The 23,673-nt window shown below is 38.5% G+C and overlaps 1 protein-coding gene across 7 annotated transcripts in view; it reads left to right on the top strand.

The window, feature by feature from the left end:
- EZH2 (enhancer of zeste 2 polycomb repressive complex 2 subunit) overlaps positions 1-23,673 on the top strand; it is a 147,115-nt gene that overhangs the window by 22,649 nt on the left and 100,793 nt on the right. For 6 of the 7 annotated variants that reach the window (XM_077148847.1, XM_077148857.1, XM_077148867.1 and 3 more), the window contains exon 2: positions 964-1,061. The exons of the other annotated variant lie outside the window; for it this stretch is intronic. In XM_077148847.1, coding sequence (XP_077004962.1) covers positions 964-1,061 — 98 coding nt within the window. The remainder of the gene's footprint in view (positions 1-963; positions 1,062-23,673) is intronic. 7 annotated transcript variants of the gene reach the window in all.

Below are 23,673 nucleotides of genomic sequence, written 5' to 3'. Positions count from 1 at the left end.
TCAGCTGGGTCATCTCTCTGAGATGGTGGCTGGGGCTGGAGTCACTTGGAAGCTCCACTGGGCTGTTCATCCAAGATGGCACACTCAAATGGTTGGCAGTTAATATTGGTGCCTGGCTGGGAGCTAGCCTTATTGACTGGGGTGCCTTCATGTAGCCTCTCCATGTAGCATGAACTTCTTACAGCATGTCAGTGTCTCAAGAATGAGCATTCAAAGAGGCAGGAAGTGGGAACTACTAGGCTAGCTAAGGTCCTGGCCCAGAACTGGTGGGTCAGACCTGCAAAGGAGTATGGCAAGGTCAAATACTGCAGAACAGCCTGTGGCCATAGTTGGAAAATATAATCTACCACAACAATTTATTATAAGATAAGTGAATGTGAGTCTATTAGCAATAATGTAACATAATTTAAAACTAAATATTAGTGATTTAAGGCCAATAAATCAGAGCCATTTTTCCCTCTGTTAATGTTGATAAACAAGATGAGGTGATATAAAACATTATTCAGTTTGCAAATGATACCTTGGGACCCAGAAAACTACTAAGGCTCTCAGAGGTTCTAAAGATCCAGTTTTCCCCCAGAGCCTTTATTACTCTTGGGGTCACAGCTTAAGAGGCTTAAGAGACTGGAGGTGACATCTCTGCTTGCTTTTGAATCATTTATTGCAACTGCTAAACTTCCTCCTTGATGAGGAAAGATTTTCCCTAAAGTGCCTACCAATACTGTATTCAGTTTGCCTTTGTTAATTGCCTTCTCTGGGTCAGCGTTGTATTGGCTGCTGAGGAAAGGAAATAAGTAGGAATTTTAGAAGTAGAAAAAGAAATGCCTGCAGTCTAGAGAAATGGAGCCACCCTTAGCCTTCCTCTTTCTTTCTCCTTTCCGCGCTGTAGGAGGTGTGGGAGCTCTGGTCTTGGAGCCATCCTGGCCATGTCTCTGTCTTTAGAGTCCCTTTCTTTTCCCACAGCGTGGCTGGCCTGATGCTACCTGGACTGGAGAGGCAGTCGGAGGTGTTGGCATTGGGGTAACTACATTTCTGCTGTCTGATCCATCTCCACTGACAGGGTAGGTGAGCTGTTTACTGTGTGACCTGAGAGGTTTGAGGTAGGGCTAGCACCAGGAAGGATGACTCTCTGGGAGACAGTGTCCTAGTATCCTGCTGGATTATTCCCTGAAGGGATTGTTTCCCTGTAATGGTGGACAGTGGCTCTCATACCGCACATGGTGGAGCCCTTAAGTTTCTTTTAATGGCATCAGGGACCTCTGGTCTATTTTATATATTGGACTTCAGTTTAGTATTTCCTTTGAAGACTGGCATATATAACAGCCAGCTTCCTGACCCCCCCCCCCCCCCTTATTAGCTGTGTGGTCCCGGGCAAGTCACTTTTATGGACCTCAATTTTTCGCCCATAATATGGGGTGATAATGCCTACTTCACATAAATACTGTTAGCTTTGTAAAGCACCTGGCATGGCACCTGGCCCATAGTAGGGGCTCAACAAGTATTACTTTCCTTCAACTCCTGCCTGTTTTTCACATGTGAAGTATTCTAGAATGTCTATCTTTTCTCCATCCCTACTGTAACTCCATTAGTTCAGACTTGACCTGATTCAGTGTGTTTGAAGATGATGATTAGGCCACACACCTGTGCCAAATGCTCACCTTTAATGCAACAAAAAAATTTAGATATTACCTGGCAATAAGAATATGAGCATAGGCAGATCCGTTGAAGTAGTCAGGTGAGATCTGCTGGTTGTTTCCTAGTGCAGCTCTCTGAGTCCTTTCCCTCGCTGACCTGCCGGTGGTGGACCTTGGTTGTCCCTCTGAGTGAGGAGTTGTCATGTTTAGGGGTGGGGGTAATATCTATTTAGAGCCCCATTTCAAAAGTTACTTTTGTATCAAGCTCTCTATAACTCTTGCGAGCACCTTCTCTCACCAGATTCAGTGTAATAGGTGTCTCCTTAAATGTTTTAGCTTCGGGTGTCTTCTAGCTAGAACCCTCTAAATATAAGGTCCTCATCATCTCTCTCACAGCTGGGCTGTCTCACAGCTTCCTGAGCTGTCTCATGGCTTCCTGAGCTGTCTCACGGCTTCCTATCCAGGATTTGAGAAATATTTAGGCAGTTCAGTGAGCCAAATTTGACACTGAATTAGAAGTTGGGGTTGAAAGAAAATTCGAAGATGAGTCCCAAATCCTAGAGCGGGTAGTAGTGTCAGCCACTGGAACAGGAAACATAAGAAGACTATCAGATTTAAGGACTTCAGTGTCGGCCAGGTGCAGCTTCCAGAACGTGTGGAGCCCACTGCTGTGTTCATCAGCAACTATGGATATGTGCATCCAAAGTTCAGGGTGATCTAAACTCACTCTTGGGACAAGTGAGTTGTGTTAACTCATCTCCGGCTAACTTTTCCAGTCTACCACTCAGGGGGAGATTCTTTCCCCTTATTTCCAAGTTCTTGGGCAGGGGTAATTCACTCTTACAATTACAGTTCTTTTATGGCTTGGCATCTAGTTTGATGTTTTACTTTGGAAACACCAAATATCTGCATCTGAACTACTGGTTTATTGTGTGACTGAAGTATTATTAGTGTTTGATACTATGTATGAATAAATATTACAAATATTTTTAAAGACTTTATTTGTACACAAGTAATAGAATAACGTATTCTTTAAAGCTAGAAGGAAAAGTAGAGATTGTGTAATTCAACGTCCAGAAAATACCAAGTAATTCAACACTTTTATTGAGTTCCGTTTATGTCTTAATGTCTGGGGACACAAAGATGTATAATACATGATTCCTTCCCTTAAGGAGCGCTCATTCTAATAGAAGAAAGTCACCTAACTTGTCATCACAGTGTTTATGGTAAGTGCTGTAACAGAAGTCTGTTGTGTGTCTTCTGGGATCAAAGAGGAAGGTGTTACTATTATCTTGGAGAAGACAAGGAAGGTTTAACAATGTTGCTGATATTGAGCTTTATCTTGGTAGATAAGTAGTTTTCCAGATGGGCTGGGTGGGGAAAGGGCATCCTAGGCACAGAGGGTTTGGGGAATATAGCACAAAGCCAAGAAGGGGTAACATGAGCTCTAGTGTGAAGCAGACATAGGTACACTAAATTCTACCACTTTTTCTCTGTGTGACTTTTGGCAAGTTAATTAATTCTCTGGGCCTTATTTTTCCCACCTGCATTAGCTGAAACCAAGTAGGCACTCAAGTAGGCATTTTTAGTGTGGCTAGGGAGGAAGGTATGGCTGGGAGGCTGGGAGTAATCTAAGATAGAGCTACTTTGATTTTTTTGTTTGTTTTTGTTTTTGCTAGAGCACTGAAAAACCTATAAAGTGTAAAACATAAGCTGTATTTTTTTAAAGTTTTGAGTCAATGTACAGAGTGAATAATAGAGGGGGGAGAAAATAGAGATAGAGTAATCAATTAGGAATCCTGTCTGACCCATGCGGAGACAAAAACAGCAGTGATTCCTAGCCCTGAGATCTTTTTTTTTTTTTAAATATTTTTATTGACAAAGCCACACACAAACACAAACATTCTTAACATACGAACATTCCATGCTTGTTAATAACCAATGGCATCGTAGATTGATTGAAATGTTGTACAATCAGTGGCTCACAATATCATCACAGAGTTGTATATTCATCACCACAATCATTTCCTAGAACATTTTCATCACTCCACAAAAAAGAAATAAAAAAAAGAAAAGGAAAAACTCATACATACCATACCCACCAACCCTCCTTCTCATTGACCACTAGTATTTCCATCTACCCATTATATAATATATATATGTATTTTTTCATTTTTAGCATTTTATTCATACATCATACAATCCAACCTAAGTAGGTATACCTTCACCACCATAATCTACATGAAGACATTTCCTTTTCTTCCACAAAGAATCCATATCCATCCCCGATGCCCCCTACCTGTTGACATTAGTTTTGGCATAATGCCTTTGCTACATTCAGTAGAAGCATATTACAATGTTACTGTTGACTATAAACCCTAGCTTGCATTGGCTGTATTTTTCCCTGCATATCATCCATTTTCAACACCTTGCTGTGTTGATATTCATTTGTCCCTCTCACAAAGATATTTTTTATGTGTGCACTTTACCCAATATGTTTTAACCTTTGTTCCCCCTATTATTTTTTTATCCATATTTTTTACTCATCTGTCCATACCCTAGATAAAGGGAACATCAGACACAAGGTTTTCACAATCACAGTCACATTGTAGATGTTATATCTTCACACAGTCCTCTTCAAGAAACATGGTTATTAGAGCATAGCTCTACAGTTTAGCCTCTCAAATACACCATAAACTGAAAAGGGATATTTATATAATGGATAAGAATACCCTCCAGGATATAACCTCTCGACTTTGTTTGAAATCTCTCAGCCACTGACTTTATTTTGTCTCATTTCTCTCTTCCCCCTTTTGTTCAAGAGGATTTTCTCAATCCCTTGATGCTGAGTCCCAGCTCATTCCAGGATTTCTGTCCCACGTTGCCAGGAAAATTCATACCCGTGGGAGTCATGTCCCACATAGGAGGGGAGAGCCGTGAGTTGTCTTGCTGTGTTGGCTTAAAGAGAGATGCCACATCTGAGCAACAAAAGAGGTTCTCTGGGGATGACTCTTAGGCCTAATTTTAAGTAGGTTTAGTCTATTCTTTGCGGGAATAAGTTTCATAGGGGTGAACCTCAAGATCTGGGGCTCATCCTATTGATTTGGTTGTCCCCACTGCTTGGGAGACTATCAGAAATTCTCCAAATGGGAAAGTTGAATCTTTCCCCCTTGGAATGAGTAATTTTTTTTTTTTAATTAATTAAAAAAAAATTTTTTTTAAATACCAAAAAACACCAAACAAACGCAAACATTCTTAACTTTTGATCATTCCGTTCTATATATATAATCAGTAATTCACAATATCATCACATAGTTGCATATTCATCATCATGATCATTTCTTGGAACATTTACATCTGTTTAGAAAAAGAAATAAGAAAACAGAAAAAAATTCATACATACTATACCCCCCACCCCTACCCCTCACCGATCACCAGCATTTCAATCTAAATTTATTTTAACATTTGTTCCCCCTATTATTCATCTTTATTCCATATGTTTTACTTGTCTATTGATAAGATAGATAAAAGGAGCATCAGACACAAGGTTTTCACAATCACGCAGTCACATTGTGAAAGCTATATCATTATACAATCATCTTCAAGAAACATGGCTACTGGAACACAGCTCCACATTTTCAGGCAGTTCCCTCCAGCCTCTCCACTACATCTTGATTGACAATGTGATATCTATTTAATGTGTAAGAATAAGGTGATATCTACTTAATGTGTAAGAATAACCTCCTCCAGGGTAACCTCTCAACTCTGGATTCTCTCAGCCATTGACACTTTATTTTGTCTCGGTCACTCTTCCCCCTTTCGGTCGAGAAAATTTTCTCAATCCCCTGATGCTGAGTCTCAGCTCATTCCAGGATTTCTGTCCCATGTTGCCAGGAAAGTCCACACCCCTGGGGGTCATGTCCCACATAGACAGGGGGAGGGTGGTGAGTTTGCTTGTTTTGTTGGCTGAAGAGAGATAGCCCTGAGATCTTACCTTCTAATTATTACTGTCCTCAAGGTTTGATGAGAAAGCTTCAAATCAAGCTATATTTATTTATTTATTTATTTATAATACATGGGCGGGCACTGGGAATCGAACCCGGGTCCTCTGGCATGGCAGGCAAGCATTCTTGCCTGTTGAGCCACTGTGGCCCACCCCAAATCAAGCTATATTTAAGTGTATGTAGAGGGTTGCGATTTTAATCCACAGACTCAAATTTAGAAGAACGATTGCATTTTTGCCATACTTTTTTTAGGCCATTTTATTTATTTCTAAGCCACTTAGAAAACATTTTTGTTCTCATTGTATAAATAATACCTGATCATTGGAAATACAGAAAATAAAAAGTAAGAATTTAAAATCCATAAACCAAGGCCTGGCCATGGTGGCTCAGCAGGCAGAGTTCTCACCTGCCATGCTAGAGACCTGGGTTCAATTTCCAGTGCTTGCCCATGGGAAAAAAAAAAAAATCCATAAACCTATCACTGAAATAAAATTTGTTCTTAGTAGTATATTTTCTTTCAGTTTATTTAGAATTAGTTTGGACTGCCTGTGACAGAAAAATCTGAAAGACAGTTCCTTACATAAGAAGGGAATTTATTTCTAACAGTGTGAGTCTGTCTAAGGAAGGCTGGTAGAGCTACAAAGACATGAGGGCTCTATGCTTCTTTCAGCACTGCTTCACATCCCGAGGGGAGGGTGTGTGGGGGCACAACCCATAGTATAAGATGGCAGCTGGAGTCCTAGCTCCCATATCCATAGTCCTCTGGTTAACAGGAAATTTTATGTAGACACTATAGATTGGCATATTATAATTTCATATAAGTGAAATCATATGATATTTGTCCTTTTGGGTCTGTTTTTTTTCACTCAACATGATATCTTCAAGGTTCATCTGTGTTGTAGCGTTCCTTATTATAGTTGAATAATATTCCATTGTATGGAACTACTGCATTTTGTTTATTTGTTCTGTTGCTTCCACCTGTTGGATATTGTGAATGGTGCTATTGTGAACATCAGTGTGCAAATACCTATTCAAATCCCTGCTTTCAATTCTTTTGGGTATGTACTAGAAGTGGGATTCTAGATCATTTGGCAATTCTATGTTTAACTTTTTGAGGAGCCACCAAACTGTTTTCCATAGCAGCTGCGCGAATTTACATTCCACCAACAATGTATGAGGGTTCCTATATCTCCACATCCTCACCAACGTATTATTCTCTGTTATTATTATTATTATTTAATAATATTCTAGTGAATGTGAAGTGGTATCTCATTTTGGTTTTGGTTTACATTTCCCTTATGATTAATTATCTTGAGCATCTTTTCATGTGCTTTTTGGCCATTGTGTATCTTCTTTGGAGAACGCCTATTCATGGCTTGTGTCCATTTTTAAATTGGGTAGTGTGTCTTTTTGTTGTTGAGTTGTAGAAGTTCTTTATACATTCTGGATATTAAACCCTTATCGATATATTATTTGTAACTATTTTCTCCCATTATATTGTTGTCTTTTTGCTTTCTTAATATGGTTTGATGTACAAAAAATTTTTTTTGATATTTCTTTTAGTTTCCAGTATCTTTTAAAAAAAAATTTTTTTTTTAAAACATAACACCATACAAAAACAAACATTCTTACCATATGATCATTCCATTCTTGGTATATAATCAGTAACTCACAATATCATCACATAGTTGTATATTCATCACCATGATCATTTCTGAGAACATTTGCATCAATTCAGAAAAAGAAATAAAAAGAAAAAAGAAAAAAATTCATACATACCATACCCCTTACCCCTCCCTCTCATTGATTGCTAGTTTTTCTATCTACCCAATATATTTTAGCCTTTGTTCCCCCTATTTTTTTCTATACCCCTATCACTCCCTTTCATTGATCACTAGCATTTCAATCTACTAAATTTATTTTAACATTTGTTCCCCCTATTATATACTTATTTTCAATCCATATTTCAATCCATTTACTCATCTGTCCATACTGTAGATAAAAGGAGCATCAGTCACAAGATTTTCACAATCACACAGTCACATTGCAAAAGCTATATCATTATACAATTATCTTTGAGAAACATGACTACTGGAACACAGCGGTATTAGTTAGGGTTCTCTAGAGAAAGAGAATCAACAGGAAACACTTGCAAATATAAAATTTATAATAGTGTCTCATGTAACTGTGGGAATGCAGAGTCCAAAATCTGCAGGGCAGGCTGTGAAGTTGATGATTCCGATGGAGGGTCTGGATGAATTCCACAGGAGAGGCTCGCCGGCTGAAGCAGGAAGAGAGCCTGTCTCTTCGGAATCCTCCTTAAAAGGCTTCCAGTGATTAGATTAAGCATCACTCACTGTAGAAGACACTCCCCTTGGCTGATTACAAATGGAATCAGCTGTGGATGAAGCTGACATGATCATGATTTAATTCTATGAAATGTCCTCATCGCAACAGACAAGCCAGTACTTGCCCAAACAGACAAACAGGTACCACCACTTGGCCAAGTTGACACATAAACCTGACCATGACAACAGCTCTACATTTTCAGGCAGTTCCCTCCAGCCTCTCTGTTACATCTTAATTAACAAGGTGATGTCTATTTAATGCATAAGAATAACCTCCAGAATAACCTCTTGACTCTGTTTGGAATCTCTCAGCCATTGATACTTTATTTTGTCTCATTTCACTCTTCTCCCTTTTGGTCGAGAAGGTTTTCTCAGTCCCTTGATGCTGAATCCCAGCTCATTCTAGGACTTCTCTTCCATGTTGCCAGTAAGGTCCACACCCCTGAGAATCATGTCCCACATAGAGAGGGGGAGGGCGGTGAGTTTGCTTGTTGTGTTGGCTGGGAGATATGGTCTACATCTGAGCAACAAAAGAGATTCTCTTGGGGGTGACTCTTAGGCCTAATTTTAAGTAGGCTTCACCTATCCTTTGCGGGGTGTTCTAGTTTGCTAGCAGCTGGAATGCAATATACCAGAAACATATTGGCTTTTAAAAAGGGGAATTTAATAAGTTGCTAGTTTACAGTTCTAAGACTGAGAAAATGTCCCAATTACAGCAAGTCTATAGAAATGTCCAATCTAAGGCATCCAAGGAAAGATACTTTGGTTCAAGAAGGGCAATGAAGTTCAGGGTTTCTTTCTCAAGTGGAAGGGCACATGACGAACACAGTCAGAGTTCCTCTCTCATCTGGAAGGGCACATGGCCAGCATGGCATCATCTGCTAGCTTCTTCTCCTGGCTTCCTGTTTCATGAATTTCCCCAGGAGGCATGTTCCTTCTTCATCTCCAAAGGTCGCTGGCTGGCGGACTCTGCTTCTCATGGCTATGTCATTCTGCTCTGTTCTCTCTGAATCTCTTATTCTCCAAAAATGTTTCCTCTTTTATAGGACTTCAGAAACTAATCAAGACCCACCCAAATGGGTGGAGACATGCCTCTACCTAATCCAATTTAACAACCACTCAATTAAATCACATCTCCAGGGAGGTGATCTAATCACAGTTTCAAACATACAATACTAAATAGGGATTAGAAGAAACAGCTGCCTTTACAAGATGGGATTAGGATTAAAACATGGCTTCTCTAGGGTACATACATCATTTAAATCAGCACAGGGGGTTAAGTTTCATATGAACAAACCTCAGGATTGGGGGCTCAGCCTATTGCTTTGGTTGTCCTCACTGTTGTGAGAATTTTAGGAATCTCCACATGGGGAAGTTGAATTTTCCCACTTTCTTGCTGTTCCCCCAAGGGGACTTTGTATAAAAGTTTTAAATTTATATGAAATTCAGTCTATCTATTTTTTCTTTTGTCGCTCATGCTTTTGGTGTCATATTAAGACTCTAGTGAATTTGGCACTTACCCAGTTACTGAAACCTTTAATTGTTTTCTGGACCCCTGAGAAAAATGGCTCTGCCAATTTTTCTTAGTTGTGAAGATTTCGTGAGAAAACAGAGCTCTGGAGAATTTCATTGTGCCATCGTGGTTGACTAGAAGTCTGTATCTTATTTTTAAATTTACTGTTTTAATGAACATTTCTCACTTTTTATTCCACTTAAAGTTTTTAATATGTTTATTAGTTAATGTATATTAGTTGACATACAGATGATTAATAGTTTTAAAAAATATATTACTATACTACTTATTTTTTAAAAAGAACACCTTTGATTCCACCTCTCCCCATCTAAGTACTTTTCTTCAGAGACAACCACTTTCAGCTGTTTTAGCTGCATTTTCTAATAGTAGCTTTCATATTTCCAAATAGTGTGCTTTTGCAAGTAGGTCTTGATTTATTAATTTCAAATATTTTATGTTTTATTGTCTACTATGAAAAATGAGGATTTATATTCTACTCCAAATCCCTGTCTTCATTATTCTCACATGGTTACTGATATATAAATACTGCACACAGTTAAGCCAAGTAGTTTACTATGATTATATTTCCTTTCTCGTATAACTTTCTTCTACAGATTTTTATTTCCCTTGGAGTTAATAATTGCCTTGTTTCCTTTTTGTATGATAATCTTTGATTTATCATAAATTACTTCCCAGACTCTGAAAGAACTGTAAAACACTTCTAAACAGTGTAAAACCTATCAGGTAGTCAGGTTGTTTTTTTTTTTTTTCTTTGTCTTGGAAACATCTCTCCTGAAACCCTCTATCTTTCTCCAATTTGAACTGATTGTTCTTTAGGCCTACCAAAGGACTAGTGTCCTGTGAATTCTATCAGCTCTCATCCTGAGAATCTTTTCACTTCTCTCCTGTGTTGAATGCCCCTGTTTTCTGGACCCCATGTTTCTTGGCTTATCTTAGGGTAGAGCACATTCCTTTAGTAGAAAGAGGACCTGGGAGATGAATTTTTTGAGTCTTGCTTTTCTGAAATACTTTTATTCTGGTAACACTTGATTGATAGCTTGATTGAGTATATAATTGTGCCCAGAATTTTGAAAGTAATGGCATGAAGGAAGAAGCTTTTGCTGTGAACCTGCTTCCAATGGGATTATTCATTCATATTTAAAAGTGAGGCCTAGAAGCTGATTGGAAGCTCTGTGAGTGAGGATAGAGCTTGTCAAATAGTGAACTTTGAGGTAGGGTGATTGTTGGGGATTGAATTGTGTCCTCCACAAAAGCATGTTCAGGTCCCAAACCCTGGTCTTCTGGGTGTGGATTCAGTTGTAAATAGGACCTTTGAAGATGTTAAATGTGCCCAAACTAAATGAAAGTGGGCCTTAATCTAATATGGTTGAAGTTCTTATAAGCAAAGGAAAATGGACACAGAAAAAAGAGCCATAGGGAACAGCCAGAAGCTAGAAGTCAATGAAACCTGGAAGAGAAAGAAGATACCACTGTGTGCATTGCCACATGATGTAAAAGCCAAGGACCAAGGATCACAAACAGCTAACCCCAGAATGCCACAGCCTTCTGGAAGAAAGCATTGCCTTGCCAGTGTCTCAATTTTGGACTTTTCCTAGCCTCAAAACCGCGAGCCAATAAACTCTTGTTAAAACAATCTACTGTGTGGTATTTGCTTTAGCAGCCAGGAAGCTAAAATAGTTTTTGGTACTGGAAAGTGGGGTGCTACTATGACAAATACCTATAAACATGGAAACAGCTTTTGAATTGGGTAATGGATAGAGCCTGGAAGAATTGTGAGTCACTTCATAGAAAAAACCTATATTGCTTTGAAGCAGACATTTTGTGGGAATTTTCAAATCTCAGAAAAGAATCCTCTGGTCTTTTACCTGGACATCCTAAGTCTGGCTATCATTTTTCTGGTAGCCAAGTATGGGATGAGGTCTAGAAATGTAACCCCACAGTAACACAGAGTTTCACTTTATTCCCTTATTTTTCTTTGTGGCACTTTACTCTCACCTTCTACTGTCCGTTTTTTCCCAAGATGGAGCTCCTGGCTAAATTTCTTTAGAGAATAAATGTCTTATCTCCTGGACGCAGTAGGGAGGGGTGGTAGGTTTATTCCAAAAGAAATGGATGTTCTTAAGTTGGGGTCCATCGATAGAATTCAGAAGCTCTGTGAACTTAGGAAAAAATGACGTCTTAATTTTTACCAACTTTAATGACACTTGTGGACAAAAAAACACGGTGTATTAGCAGAACCTGTGACTTTGTCACCAGTAGAAATCATAGTTATTTTTATGCCACATTACAGTTTTTATAGATATTTATGAATTACTTAAAAATTACCATGAGTTAATGATGTGTAGAATGAGGATCGGGGAGTAGGTGTGGTACTGCCCTTTATATACATTTTCAGTGCATCTTCCTGTTTCAGCCCTACTCCTGAGCCGTAACTTCCAAGGTCAATTCCTGAGTCTTTCAAAAGGACATTGGGATGAATCACCTTGAAACTTATTACCATACCCCTCTGATTCTTTTATTCTGCTTCTCTATCTGCTTTCTTTTTTGCTCTCCTTTTCTTTTCTATTTGTCGATATTCCTTTCTGCTGTCATTGCCTCTTTCTCTTTGTCCATGTGTCCTTTTATTTCTTTACTATTATTTTAACAAGATTTTGAAATGAAGTAGAAATTAACACATGTGCTCAATCTGTCATGTTTAACCTGAAATCATCTTTATTTTATTTTAAATCAACTTAAATTCCATTCTGGTACTCCATCCCATTGAGCTGGGAGGTATCCCAGTATTAGTTATTATTGGGTTATGCAAATGTTTCAGGATCTTCTATAGCATGAAAGCTTGGAGGGGTACTTTGGACATGTCATCAGTCCACACTAGTATGACTGGAACACTCTCCAGGGCACTTATATCTTAAGTGAGCCAAGGCTTTTATGGAAAATAGGAAGAGCCATTGACATTGAGGAACTTCTATTTCTCAATCCTACAATAATGTCTGAGTCAAAACAATGCTAAAACTCGTACCACCTGCTGAATTATGGAAACAGAAAAACAAAGAAGACTAAATTTAAATAATATTTCAATGAATCATCTTGTCATATTCACTTCTGTTTAAAAGTAAGTTAAAACGGTGAACTTTGAATTCTGTAGAGTAGACAATAGTATTGTTTCTATTGGCTCAGTGTTAATTTTATGATTTTGGTAGGTGTTTTGACCAGACAAAAGCTGTGGATTCTTTGTTCAATGCACTCAAATGACCAATTCCTGAGACACCAAGGTTTCAAAGAAAGAGTTTCCTGCTAGGCACGAAGCAGGAGATCAGATGGCATATTGGCCTACAGTAATTCTGATAGTTTTATAATGTCAAAAGATGGGCAGGTTATAGAATAATGAGTGCAATGGCTCTGAATAATGTAATTAGAGGTGATCTAATTATTGAGCATGTGTGGATTGATTACATTCTTAGTTACAGAACTATTAAGAAAATGGTGGCTTTAATATGATGGTGGGGGTGATTTTTAGTATTATAATGTAGTATACATGTAATGGAGTATATATATATATATCTAAGTTAAAGTCTAAGCTACTGTATATGTCAGGCAGGCCATTTTGTTTGGATCCAGTTTTGGTCATATTGATGATAACTTTGGAATTGGGCTGGGTTTGTTCTGGACTGACCCAAGGCCCTTCATTAATAAACATAGGGGCTATCTTTAGTGATCCTAAGACTCTAAAGTTAAAAAAAAAAGAAGATGGGTAGAAGTGAAGGTCAGTCACAGGGCTTTTACAATCATAAAGACAAAAGATAAAGGCTTATAATCATCATCACTGATCAAGTCAGCTGGATTACAATTCAGAGATTTCAGTTATTTCCCTCTATGCACTCCTTTTATTTATTTTTTTTTGCATGGGCAGACACTGGGAATGGAACCCAGGTCTCCCGCATGACAGGCAAGAACTCTCTCTGCTGAGTCACCATGGCCTGCCCCCTCTATCTACTCTTTTTTTTTTTTTAAGGTTTTCTATTTTTTTAATAATTAAAGAAAAAAAAGAAATTAACACAACATTTAGAAATCATTCCATTCTACGTATGCAATCAGTAATTCTTAACATCATCACATAGATGCATGATCATCATTTCTTAGTACATTTGCATCGATTTAGAAAAAGAAATAAAAAGACAACAGAATAAGAATTAAAACAATAATAGAAAGAAAAAGAAAAAAACAAAAACAAAAACAAAAAACCTATACCTCACATGCAGCTTCATTCAGTGTTTTAACATAATTGCATTACAATTGGGTAGTATTGTGCTGTCCATTTCTGAGTTTTTATATCCAGTCCCGTTGTACAGTCTGTATCCCTTCAGCTCCAATTATCCCTTCTCTTTTTTTTTTTTTAATTAACGGAAAAAAAGAAATTAACCCAACATTTAGAGATCATACCATTCTACATATGCAATCATTAATTCTTAACATCATCACATAGATGCATGATCATCCTTTCTTAGTACATATGCATTGGTTTAGAAGAACTAGCAACATAACCGAAAAAGATATAGAATGTTAATATAGAGAAAAAAATAAAAGTAATAATAGTAAAATCAAATTAAAACAAAACAAAACAAAACAAAAACCTATAGCTCAGATGCAGCTTCATTCAGTGTTTTAACATGATTACTTTACAATTAGGTATTATTGTGCTGTCCATTTTTGAGTTTTTGTATCTAGTCCTGTTACACCGTCTGTATCCCTTCAACTCCAATTGGCCATTATCTTACCCTGTTTCTACCTCCTGCTGAACTCTGTTACCAAGGACATATTCCAAATTTATTCTCGAATGTCTGTTCACATCAGTGGGACCATACAGTATTTGTCCTTTAGTTTTTGGCTAGACTCACTCAGCATAATGTTCTCTAGGTCCATCCATGTTATTACATGCTTCATAAGTTTATCCTGTCTTAAAGCTGCATAATATTCCATCGTATGTATATACCACAGTTTGTTTAGCCACTCTTCTGTTGATGGAGATTTCGGCTGTTTCCATCTCTTTGCAATTGTAAATAACGCTGCTATAAACATTGGTGTGCAAACGTCCGTTTGTGTCTTTGCCCTTAAGTCCTTTGAGTATATTCCCAGCAATGGTATTTCTGGGTTGTATGGCAATTCTATATTCAGCTTTTTGAGGAACCGCCAAACTGCCTTCCACAGTGGTTGCACCATTTGACATTCCCACCAACAGTGGATAAGTGTGCCTCTTTCTCCGCATCCTCTCCAGCACTTGTCATTTTCTGTTTTGTTGATAATGGCCATTCTGGTAGGTGTGAGATGATATCTCATTGTGGTTTTGATTTGCATTTCTCTAATGGCCAGGGACATTGAGCATCTCTTCATGTGCCTTTTGGCCATTTGTATTTCCTCTTCTGATAGGTGTCTGTTCAAGTCTTTTTCCCATTTTGTAATTGGGTTGGCTGTCTTTTTGTTGTTGAGTTGAACAATCTCTTTATAAATTCTGGATACTAGACCTTTATCTGATATATCATTTCCAAATATTGTCTCCCATTGTGTAGGCTGTCTTTCTACTTTCTTGATGAAGTTCTTTGATGCACAAAAGTGTTTAATTTTGAGGAGTTCCCATTTATTTATTTCCTTCTTCAGTGCTCTTGCTTTAGGTTTAAGGTCCATAAAACCGCCTCCAGTTGTAAGATCCATAAGATATCTCCCAACATTTTCCTCTAACTGTTTTATGGTCTTAGACCTAATGTTTAGATCTTTGATCCATTTTGAGTTACTTTTGTATAGGGTGTGAGAGATGGGTCTTCTTTCATTCTTTTGCATATGGATATCCAGTTCTCTAGGCACCATTTATTGAAGAGACTGCTCTGTCCCAGGTGAGTTGGCTTGACTGCCTTATCAAAGATCAAATGTCCATAGATGAGAGGGTCTATATCTGAGCACTCTATTCGATTCCATTGGTCGATATATCTATCTTTATGCCAATACCATGCTGTTTTGACCACTGTGGCTTCATAATATGCCTTAAAGTCAGGCAGCGCGAGACCTCCAGCTTCGTTTTTTTTCCTCAAGATGTTTTTAGCAATTCAGGGCACCCTGCCCTTCCAGATAAATTTGCTTATTGGTTTTTCTATTTCTGAAAAATAAGTTGTTGGGATTTTGATTGGTATTGCATTGAATCTGTAAATCAATTTAGGTAGGATTGACATCTTAACTATATTTAGTCTTCCAATCCATGAACACGGTATGCCCTTCCATCTATTTAGGTCTTCTGTGATTTCTTTTAACAGCTTTTTGTAGTTTTCTTTGTATAGGTTTTTTGTCTCTTTAAATTTATTCCTAGGTATTTTATTCTTTTAGTTGCAATTGTAAATGGGATTCGTTTCTTGATTCCCCCCTCAGCTTGTTCATTACTAGTGTATAGAAATGCTACAGATTTTTGAATGTTGATCTTGTAACCTGCTACTTTGCTGTACTCATTTATTAGCTCTAGTAGTTTTGTTGTGGATTTTTCCGGGTTTTCAACGTATAGTATCATATCGTCTGCAAACAGTGATAGTTTTACTTCTTCCTTTCCAATTTTGATGCCTTGTATTTCTTTTTCTTGTCTAATTGCTTTGGCTAGAACCTCCAACACAATGTTGAATAGTAGTGGTGATAGTGGACATCCTTGTCTTGTTCCTGATCTTAGGGGGAAAGTTTTCCATTTTTCCCCATTGAGGATGATATTAGCTGTGGGTTTTTCATATATTCCCTCTATCATTTTAAGGAAGTTCCCTTGTATTCCTATCTTTTGAAGTGTTTTCAACAGGAAAGGATGTTGAATCTTGTCAAATGCCTTCTCTGCATCAATTGAGATGATCGTGTGATTTTTCTTCTTTGATTTGTTGATATGGTGTATTACATTAATTGATTTTCTTATGTTGAACCATCCTTGCATACCTGGGATGAATCCTACTTGGTCATGATGTATAATTCTTTTAATGTGTTGTTGGATACGATTTGCTAGAATTTTATTGAGGATTTTTGCATCTATATTCATTAGAGAGATTGGTCTGTAGTTTTCTTTTTTTGTAATATCTTTGCCTGGTTTTGGTATGAGGGTGATGTTGGCTTCATAGAATGAATTAGGTAGTTTTCCCTCCACTTCAATTATTTTGAAGAGTTTGAGGAGAGTTGGTACCAATTCTTTCTGGAATGTTTGATAGAATTCACATCTGAAGCCGTCTGGTCCTGGACTTTTCTTTTTAGGAAGCTTTTGAATGACTGATTCAATTTCTTTACTTGTGATTGGTTTGTTGAGGTCATCTATTTCTTCTCGAGTCAAAGTTGGTTGTTCATGTCTTTCCAGGAACCCGTCCATTTCATCTAAATTGTTGTATAGCGTAAAGTTGTTCATAGTATCCTGTTATTACCTCCTTTATTTCTGTGAGGTCAGTAGTTATGTCTCCTCTTCCATTTCTGATCTTATTTGTTTGCATCCTCTCTCTTCTTCTTGTTGTCAATCTTGCTAAGGGCCCATCAATCTTATTGATTTTCCCATAGAACCAACTTCTGGTCTTATTGATTTTCTCTATTATTTTCATGTTTTCAGTTTCATTTATTTCTGCTCTAATCTTTGTTATTTCTTTCCTTTTGCTTGCTTTGGGATTAGTTTGCTGTTCTTTCTCCAGTTCTTCCAAGTGGACAGTTAATTCCTGAATTTTTGCCTTTTCTTCTTTTCTGATATAGGCATTTAGGGCAATAAATTTCCCTCTTAGCACTGCCTCTGCTGCGTCCCATAAGTTTTGATATGTTGTGTTTTCATTTTCATTCGCCTCGAGGTATTTACTAATTTCTCTTGCAATTTCTTCTTTGACCCACTCGTTGTTTAAGAGTGTGTTGTTGAGCCTCCACGTATTTGTGAATTTTCTGGCATTCCACCTATTATTGATTTCCAACTTCATTCCTTTATGATCCGAGAAAGTGTTGTGTATGATTTCAATCTTTTTAAATTTGTTAAGACTTGCTTTGTGACCCAGCATATGGGCTATCTTTGAGAATGATCCATGAGCACTTGAGAAAAAGGTGTATCCTGCTGTTGTGGGATGTAATGTCCTATAAATGTCTGTTAAGTCTAGCTCATTTATAGTAATATTCAGATTCTCTATTTCTTTATTGATCCTCTGTCTAGATGATCTGTCCTTGATGAGAGTGGTGAATTGAAGTCTCCAACTATTATGGTATATGTGTCTTTTTCCCTTTTCAGTGTTTACAGTGTATTCCTCACGTATTTAGGTGCATTCTGGTTCGGTGCATAAATATTTATGATTGAAGTCTAATTTGTTGGATATTAGTATAGCTACTCCCGCTCTTTTTTGGTTGTTATTTGCATGAAATATCTTTTCCCAACCTTTCACTTTCAACCTATGTTTATCTTTGGATCTAAGATGTATTTCCTGTAGACAGCATATAGAAGGATCCTGTTTTTAAATCCATTCTGCCAGTCTATGTCTTTTGATTGGGGAATTAAGTCCATTAACATTTAGTGTTATTACTGTTTGGATAATATTTTCCTTTACCATTTTGTCTTTTGTATTATGTACATCATATCTGATTTTCCTTCTTTCTACACTCTTCTCCATACCTCTCTCTTCTGTCTTTTCTTATCTGACTCTAGTGCTCCCTTTAGTATTTCTTGCAGAGCTGGTCTCTTGGTCACAAATTCTCTCAGTGACTTTTTGTCTGAGAATGTTTTAATTTCTCCCTCATTTTTGAAGGACAATTTTGCTGGGTATAGAAGTCTTCGTTGGCAGTTTTTCTCTTTTAGTAATTTAAATGTATCATCCCACTGTCTTCTAGCTTCCATGGTTTCTGCTGAGAAATCTACACATAGTCTTATTGGGTTTCCCTTGTATGTGATGGATTATTTTTCTCTTGCTGCTTTCAAGATCCTCTCTTTCTCTTTGACCTCTGACATTCTAACTAGTAAGTGTCTTGGAGAACGCCTATTTGGGTGTATTCTCTTTGGGGTGCGCTGCACTTCTTGGATCTATAATTTTAGGTCTTCCATAAGAGTTGGGAAATTTTCAGTGATAATTTCTTCCATTAGTTTTTCTCCTCCTTTTCCCTTCTCTTCTCCTTCTGGGACACCCACAACACGTATGTTTGTGCGCTTCATATTGTCCTTCAGTTCCCTGATCCCCTGTTCAAATTTTTCATTCTTTTCCCTATAGTTTCTGTTTGTTTTTGGAATTCAGATGTTCCATCCTCCAAATCACTAATTCTATCTTCTGTCTCTTTAAATCTATCATTGTAGGTATCCATTGTTTCTTCCATCTTTTTACTTTGTCCTTCACTTCCATAAGTTCTGTGATTTGTTTTTTCAGTTTTTCTATTTCTTCTTTTTGTTCAGCCCATGTCTTCTTCATGTCCTCCCTCAATTTATCGATTTCATTTTTGAAGAGGTTTTCCATTTCTGTTCGTATATTCAGCATTAGTTGTCTCAGCTCCTGTATCTCATTTGAACTATTGGTTTGTTCCTTTGACTGGGCCATATTTTCAATTTTCTGAGCGTGATCCGTTATCTTCTGCTGGTGTCTGGGCATTTAGTCAGATATCCCTGGGTGTTGGACCCAACAGGTTGAAAGATTTTTCTGTGAAATCTCTGGGTTCTGTTTTTCTTATCCTGCCCTGTAGGTGGCGCTCGTGGCACTCATTTGTCTGTGGGTCCCACCAGTAAAAGGTGGTGTGGGTCCTTTAACTTTTGAAAACTCTCGCCGTGGGGAAGGTTCGCCAGCCGAAGCGGCTTGGAAGAGTGCCAATCCGAATCTCCCAGCCGGCCTGGGGATCCGAACGCGGGGAGGGTCGCCGGCTGCCGCAGCCCGGGAGAGCGCCCGTCCGAATCTCCTAGCCGTCCCGGGGCGTCAAGCGTGGCGGGAGGGCGCCAGCCGCCGCGGCCCGGGGGAGTGCACTGTTCCCAGCCGAACCGGGAAGCCATGTGTTTGGAAGGGACCCCGGTCACCGTTCTCCGCAGCCTGGGGATCTCCGATCCAATTCTCCCAGTTGGTCCGGGGGGCCGCGCGTGGGGAGGGCACCAGCCGCCGCGGCTTGAGGGGACCGCCTGTCCAATTCTCCCAGCCGGCCCGGGAAGGGGGGAGGGAGGGACTCCGGCCGCCTGCCTCCCCGGCCCGGGGAAGCCTGCGCCCCTCGGCGATCTCACCGGAGCGGGTTCTCCCAGCCTGTCAGCCATTCCAGAATGGGGTACGCTGTCTTCTTGATCTCTGTTGTGGCTCCGGGAGCTGTTCTGTATCGTTTCTACTCCCCTAGTAGCTGTTCTGGAGGAGGAACTAAGACTCGCACGTCTTACTAAGCCGCCATCTTCTCCGGAAGTCCCGGAAGGCAGCTCCAGCCCAGCAGGTCTGAAAAACTCCCCTCTATCTACTCTTAAATATCAGAAAGTAAAAAAGGGAATATCTATATGATGATTCATATAGATATTTAAATCATAACTTTTTGGTTACAGTATCATGCTTATGTAAGGGGGATGCCCTTTTTTTTAAAAGGAAAAAACACACTGAAGTATTTAAGAAGCAGTTGTCTGCAAAGATTTATTAGCAAAAGTTTACTTTCAAATGTTTCAGGGAAAAATGTATATGTATATATACATACAGAAGAGAGAGAGAGAGAGAGAGTGATAAAGCCAGTGTGATAAAATATTAACGTTGGGGGAATCTTGGATAAGAGTATATGAGAATTCTTTGTACTATTTTACAACTTTTTTCTAAGTCTGAAATTTTTTGAAAATTAAAAAGTAAAACAAAAAATTAACTGAGTATATGCTAACTAATGCTTTAGTGTGTGAGTGGTGGTGGTGATGTGTGTGTGTGTTTGTATTGAGTGGGGGTGTAAGGAGCAATAAAAACTCAATGGTGTTAACTCCAAGGAAGTTGATAATCACAACCTGAATTTGTATAATTATGTCAACTTCTAAAAGGTTTTCAGAAACAATCTTTTTGTTTTTTCTAGATGCAAAGATGTACATTTAAATACATAGAACAGAAAATGGAAAGATACTGTTTACTATTATAGTGATTGTGAAATAAGTGTAAATCTCAGACCAGAAGGAATGAATTTGACTGACATAGATGTAAAATAAAAATTAATGGGACTAAAGTCCCCTTGGGGATGCACATTTGTTCTGAATGCTCTTATCAAAGTTCTTGGGTACACAGGATGCAATATTATTATTAAGACAGCTGGAGGGGGGAAGGGGAGGGCAATAAGCAAGATGGAGGAAAGATACTGGATTTCATAAATTTGCTTTGCTTGGAGAAAACTGATGAAGGATCGGAATACCACTGTAGGTCCTGGACTGCCAAATTGGGAACCTGACCCCAGGAACATTTTATTGATATGATTACGCTAAGATTCAGATGTGGCCGGAGCATGTGGTCCTGATTTATATCAGGAAACTGGAAACTTATGGATGATCCCCTGCCTGAAAGGAATAGAGAACACTCTCTGAATTAGTTAAGTTATTGTAAATCAAATCCAGCAGGATCTGTTCTAAGGGTTGGGCCTGGCCAGGAATGTAGTCAGGGGAGGGCTATTTCTTCAAGTATTTATTAAGTACCTTCTATATATGAGGCACAGTGCAAAATGATGGGTATAAATGGTGAGGAAGATAAATAGGATCTCTGCCTTCAAGTGGCTTGGAGGCTAGAAACTGCTGACCAAGGGGCTCCGATAAGACCCAGTTCCCCCATTTGTGAAAGAGGAGACCTACCTTCCCCATATACAAAACATGATGATTAAATTAATTAATATATGTAAAGAAAGTAGTAAAGGCTTACATGTGTTAGTTACTTAATAATATTTAATTCTCTCTCTGTTCTTTTGATGCAGTGGCCTCTCCTTCTTGAGCCTTCTTTGATTACTCTGAAACTTGCCCACTCTCGTCTGTCCAGCCAGGATATTCCTATGGACCCATCAGCTCTGCTGATGTCCTAACCTAGAATATCTGAACTTGCTCTTGCATCCCACCCCCATACCAAGATTCAAGACTGTTCACCACAGTGCAAACATTTATTTGGATAGGAAAGCCATCTAGTTTTAAAATGTGAATATATTTGGGCTGCAACAGCAATTTCAATTCATAGATTTCATCATGGTGTGCTATCAAGCAGAGTTCAGGTTTATTAATTTTATATGCATTAGGGTCTTTGAAATTGTTAGTTCATATGCATGGAAATAAATTTTCATGAAATGAACTACATGTTCTGTTATACAGGACATCTTTAACACTACGGTAAAACAGCTTTTAGATTATTAGAATGTCAGGCTTCTACTATAAATTTCTGTAGAAAAAAGAAAGCATACTGGAACAAAGCCAAAAAAGAAGAAAAGAAAGTAGATACGAAGTCACTGTTCTTTTGATATCATGCTGGGAAAAAATTTTCCTACTGATTTTCTTGGGATCCAGATCTTTATCTATCCTTATGGAGTCTTTTGTAAAGACTGGGGTTAGTTATCTCAACTCCACCAGTGCTCAGAAGCAATTTAAGAGAGCTAGAGTTGAGCTCTAGGCTGAGCCAGGAGGAAATGATAAAGGGTCAAAGTAAGGGTTGTAATTGCAGGCAGCCCCCAACAAACATAAGCTTTAGATAACCAGATTTAGGTGGGAAGGAATAGGGTCTCCTTTCTCACGGCCACTGGGTTGAGACCTTAGCGCAAACCCTCCTGCAGTGCAACTGAGGCTCTGCTCGCTGATGGACCTAGCTGATCTAGGAATCAAGGGTGGAGAAATATTGATGTACCATCTCTATGGTTTTCATCAAAATGACATCGATGGCTGCTTGCGAATAAGGCCGTTAAGGGATCTCTTTTTTCCTTTGAGTTAATTCCTCCATCTGCCCTAGGCCACAACTAGAGGCAGATATTTCGTAACTCCTTACAGAATGATTCAGTTCTTCCCAGCATCAAAACTAGTATAAAGTACAGGGTCCTGCAGAGACCAATGAGAAGGAGCCATGGAGAACGTATGTTGTTAGAAAGGAAATGAGATGAGTTAACCAGAAGCTTAGAGTTTTTTTTTTTGGGGGGGGGGGGGTCGGTGCATAGTCTAGAAATCAAACCTGGGTCTCAACGCATGGAAGGTGAACATTCTACTACTGAACCACCCGTGCACCCAAGCTTACAGGTTTTTAAAAAAACAAAGTTGCCCTTGATACTGCTTTACCAGATGGACAAAGAAGGAACTAAAATTGAAAAGCAAATTCATCTAATTTAGTCAGAAGAAAGAAAAAAATATGTATTTGTTTTCCCGCAATTTCTGCTCTTTTCCTTTTATATACTGTCTAAAAAGAATTTTTTTTGACTTTTTTAATTGTATAGCTTACATATATACAAAGCAAAGAAATACAAAAGCAATAGTTGTCAAAGCACTCTTCAACAAGTAGTTGAATATAGGAGGTTAGAGACTTAAATATTTTTTATCACTACAATTGACTTTTTTGTGAAAAATAACATATATACAAAAAAAGTATTAAATTTCAAAGTATAGCACCACAATTAGTTGTAGAACATATTTCAGAGTTTGACATTGGTTAACAATTCCACAATTTTAGGTTTTCTAGCAACTTTAAGATACTGAAGACTAAAAGAGATATCAATTTAATGATTCAGCAGTCATAATCATTTATTAAAGCCTATCTGCTCTGTATAACTCCACCATCACCTTTGATCTTTCCATCCCTCTCTTTAGGGGTGTTTGGGCTATGGTCATTCTACCTTTTTCATGTTGGAAAGGGCTGTCACTAATATGGGGTGGGGAGATGAAACTATCTGATGCTCTGGTGAGGCTGGGCCCTCTAGGTTTCAGGACTTATGTGGTCCAGGGACCCATCTGGAGGTTGTAGGTTTCTGGGAAGTTCTGTAGTGCATGGAACCCTTGTAAAATCTTATGTATTGCCCTAGGTGTTCTTTAGGATTGGCTGGAATGGTCCTGGTTGGGGGTTGGCAGGTTATGATAGATAGCAAGGTCTACCTGAAGCTTGTGTAAGAGCACCCTCCAGAGTAGCCTTTCGACTCTATTTGAACTGTAAAGTATCTGTGCCACTGATACTTTATCAATTACGCTTCTTTTCCTCCTTTTGGTCGTGATG

Source organism: Tamandua tetradactyla, chromosome 1 (assembly GCF_023851605.1).
Source record: "Tamandua tetradactyla isolate mTamTet1 chromosome 1, mTamTet1.pri, whole genome shotgun sequence".
In the NCBI taxonomy this organism is placed as follows: domain Eukaryota; kingdom Metazoa; phylum Chordata; class Mammalia; order Pilosa; family Myrmecophagidae; genus Tamandua; species Tamandua tetradactyla.
Note: the sequence above shows the minus strand (reverse complement) of the source record. Positions and strands in the feature narration are given on the sequence as shown.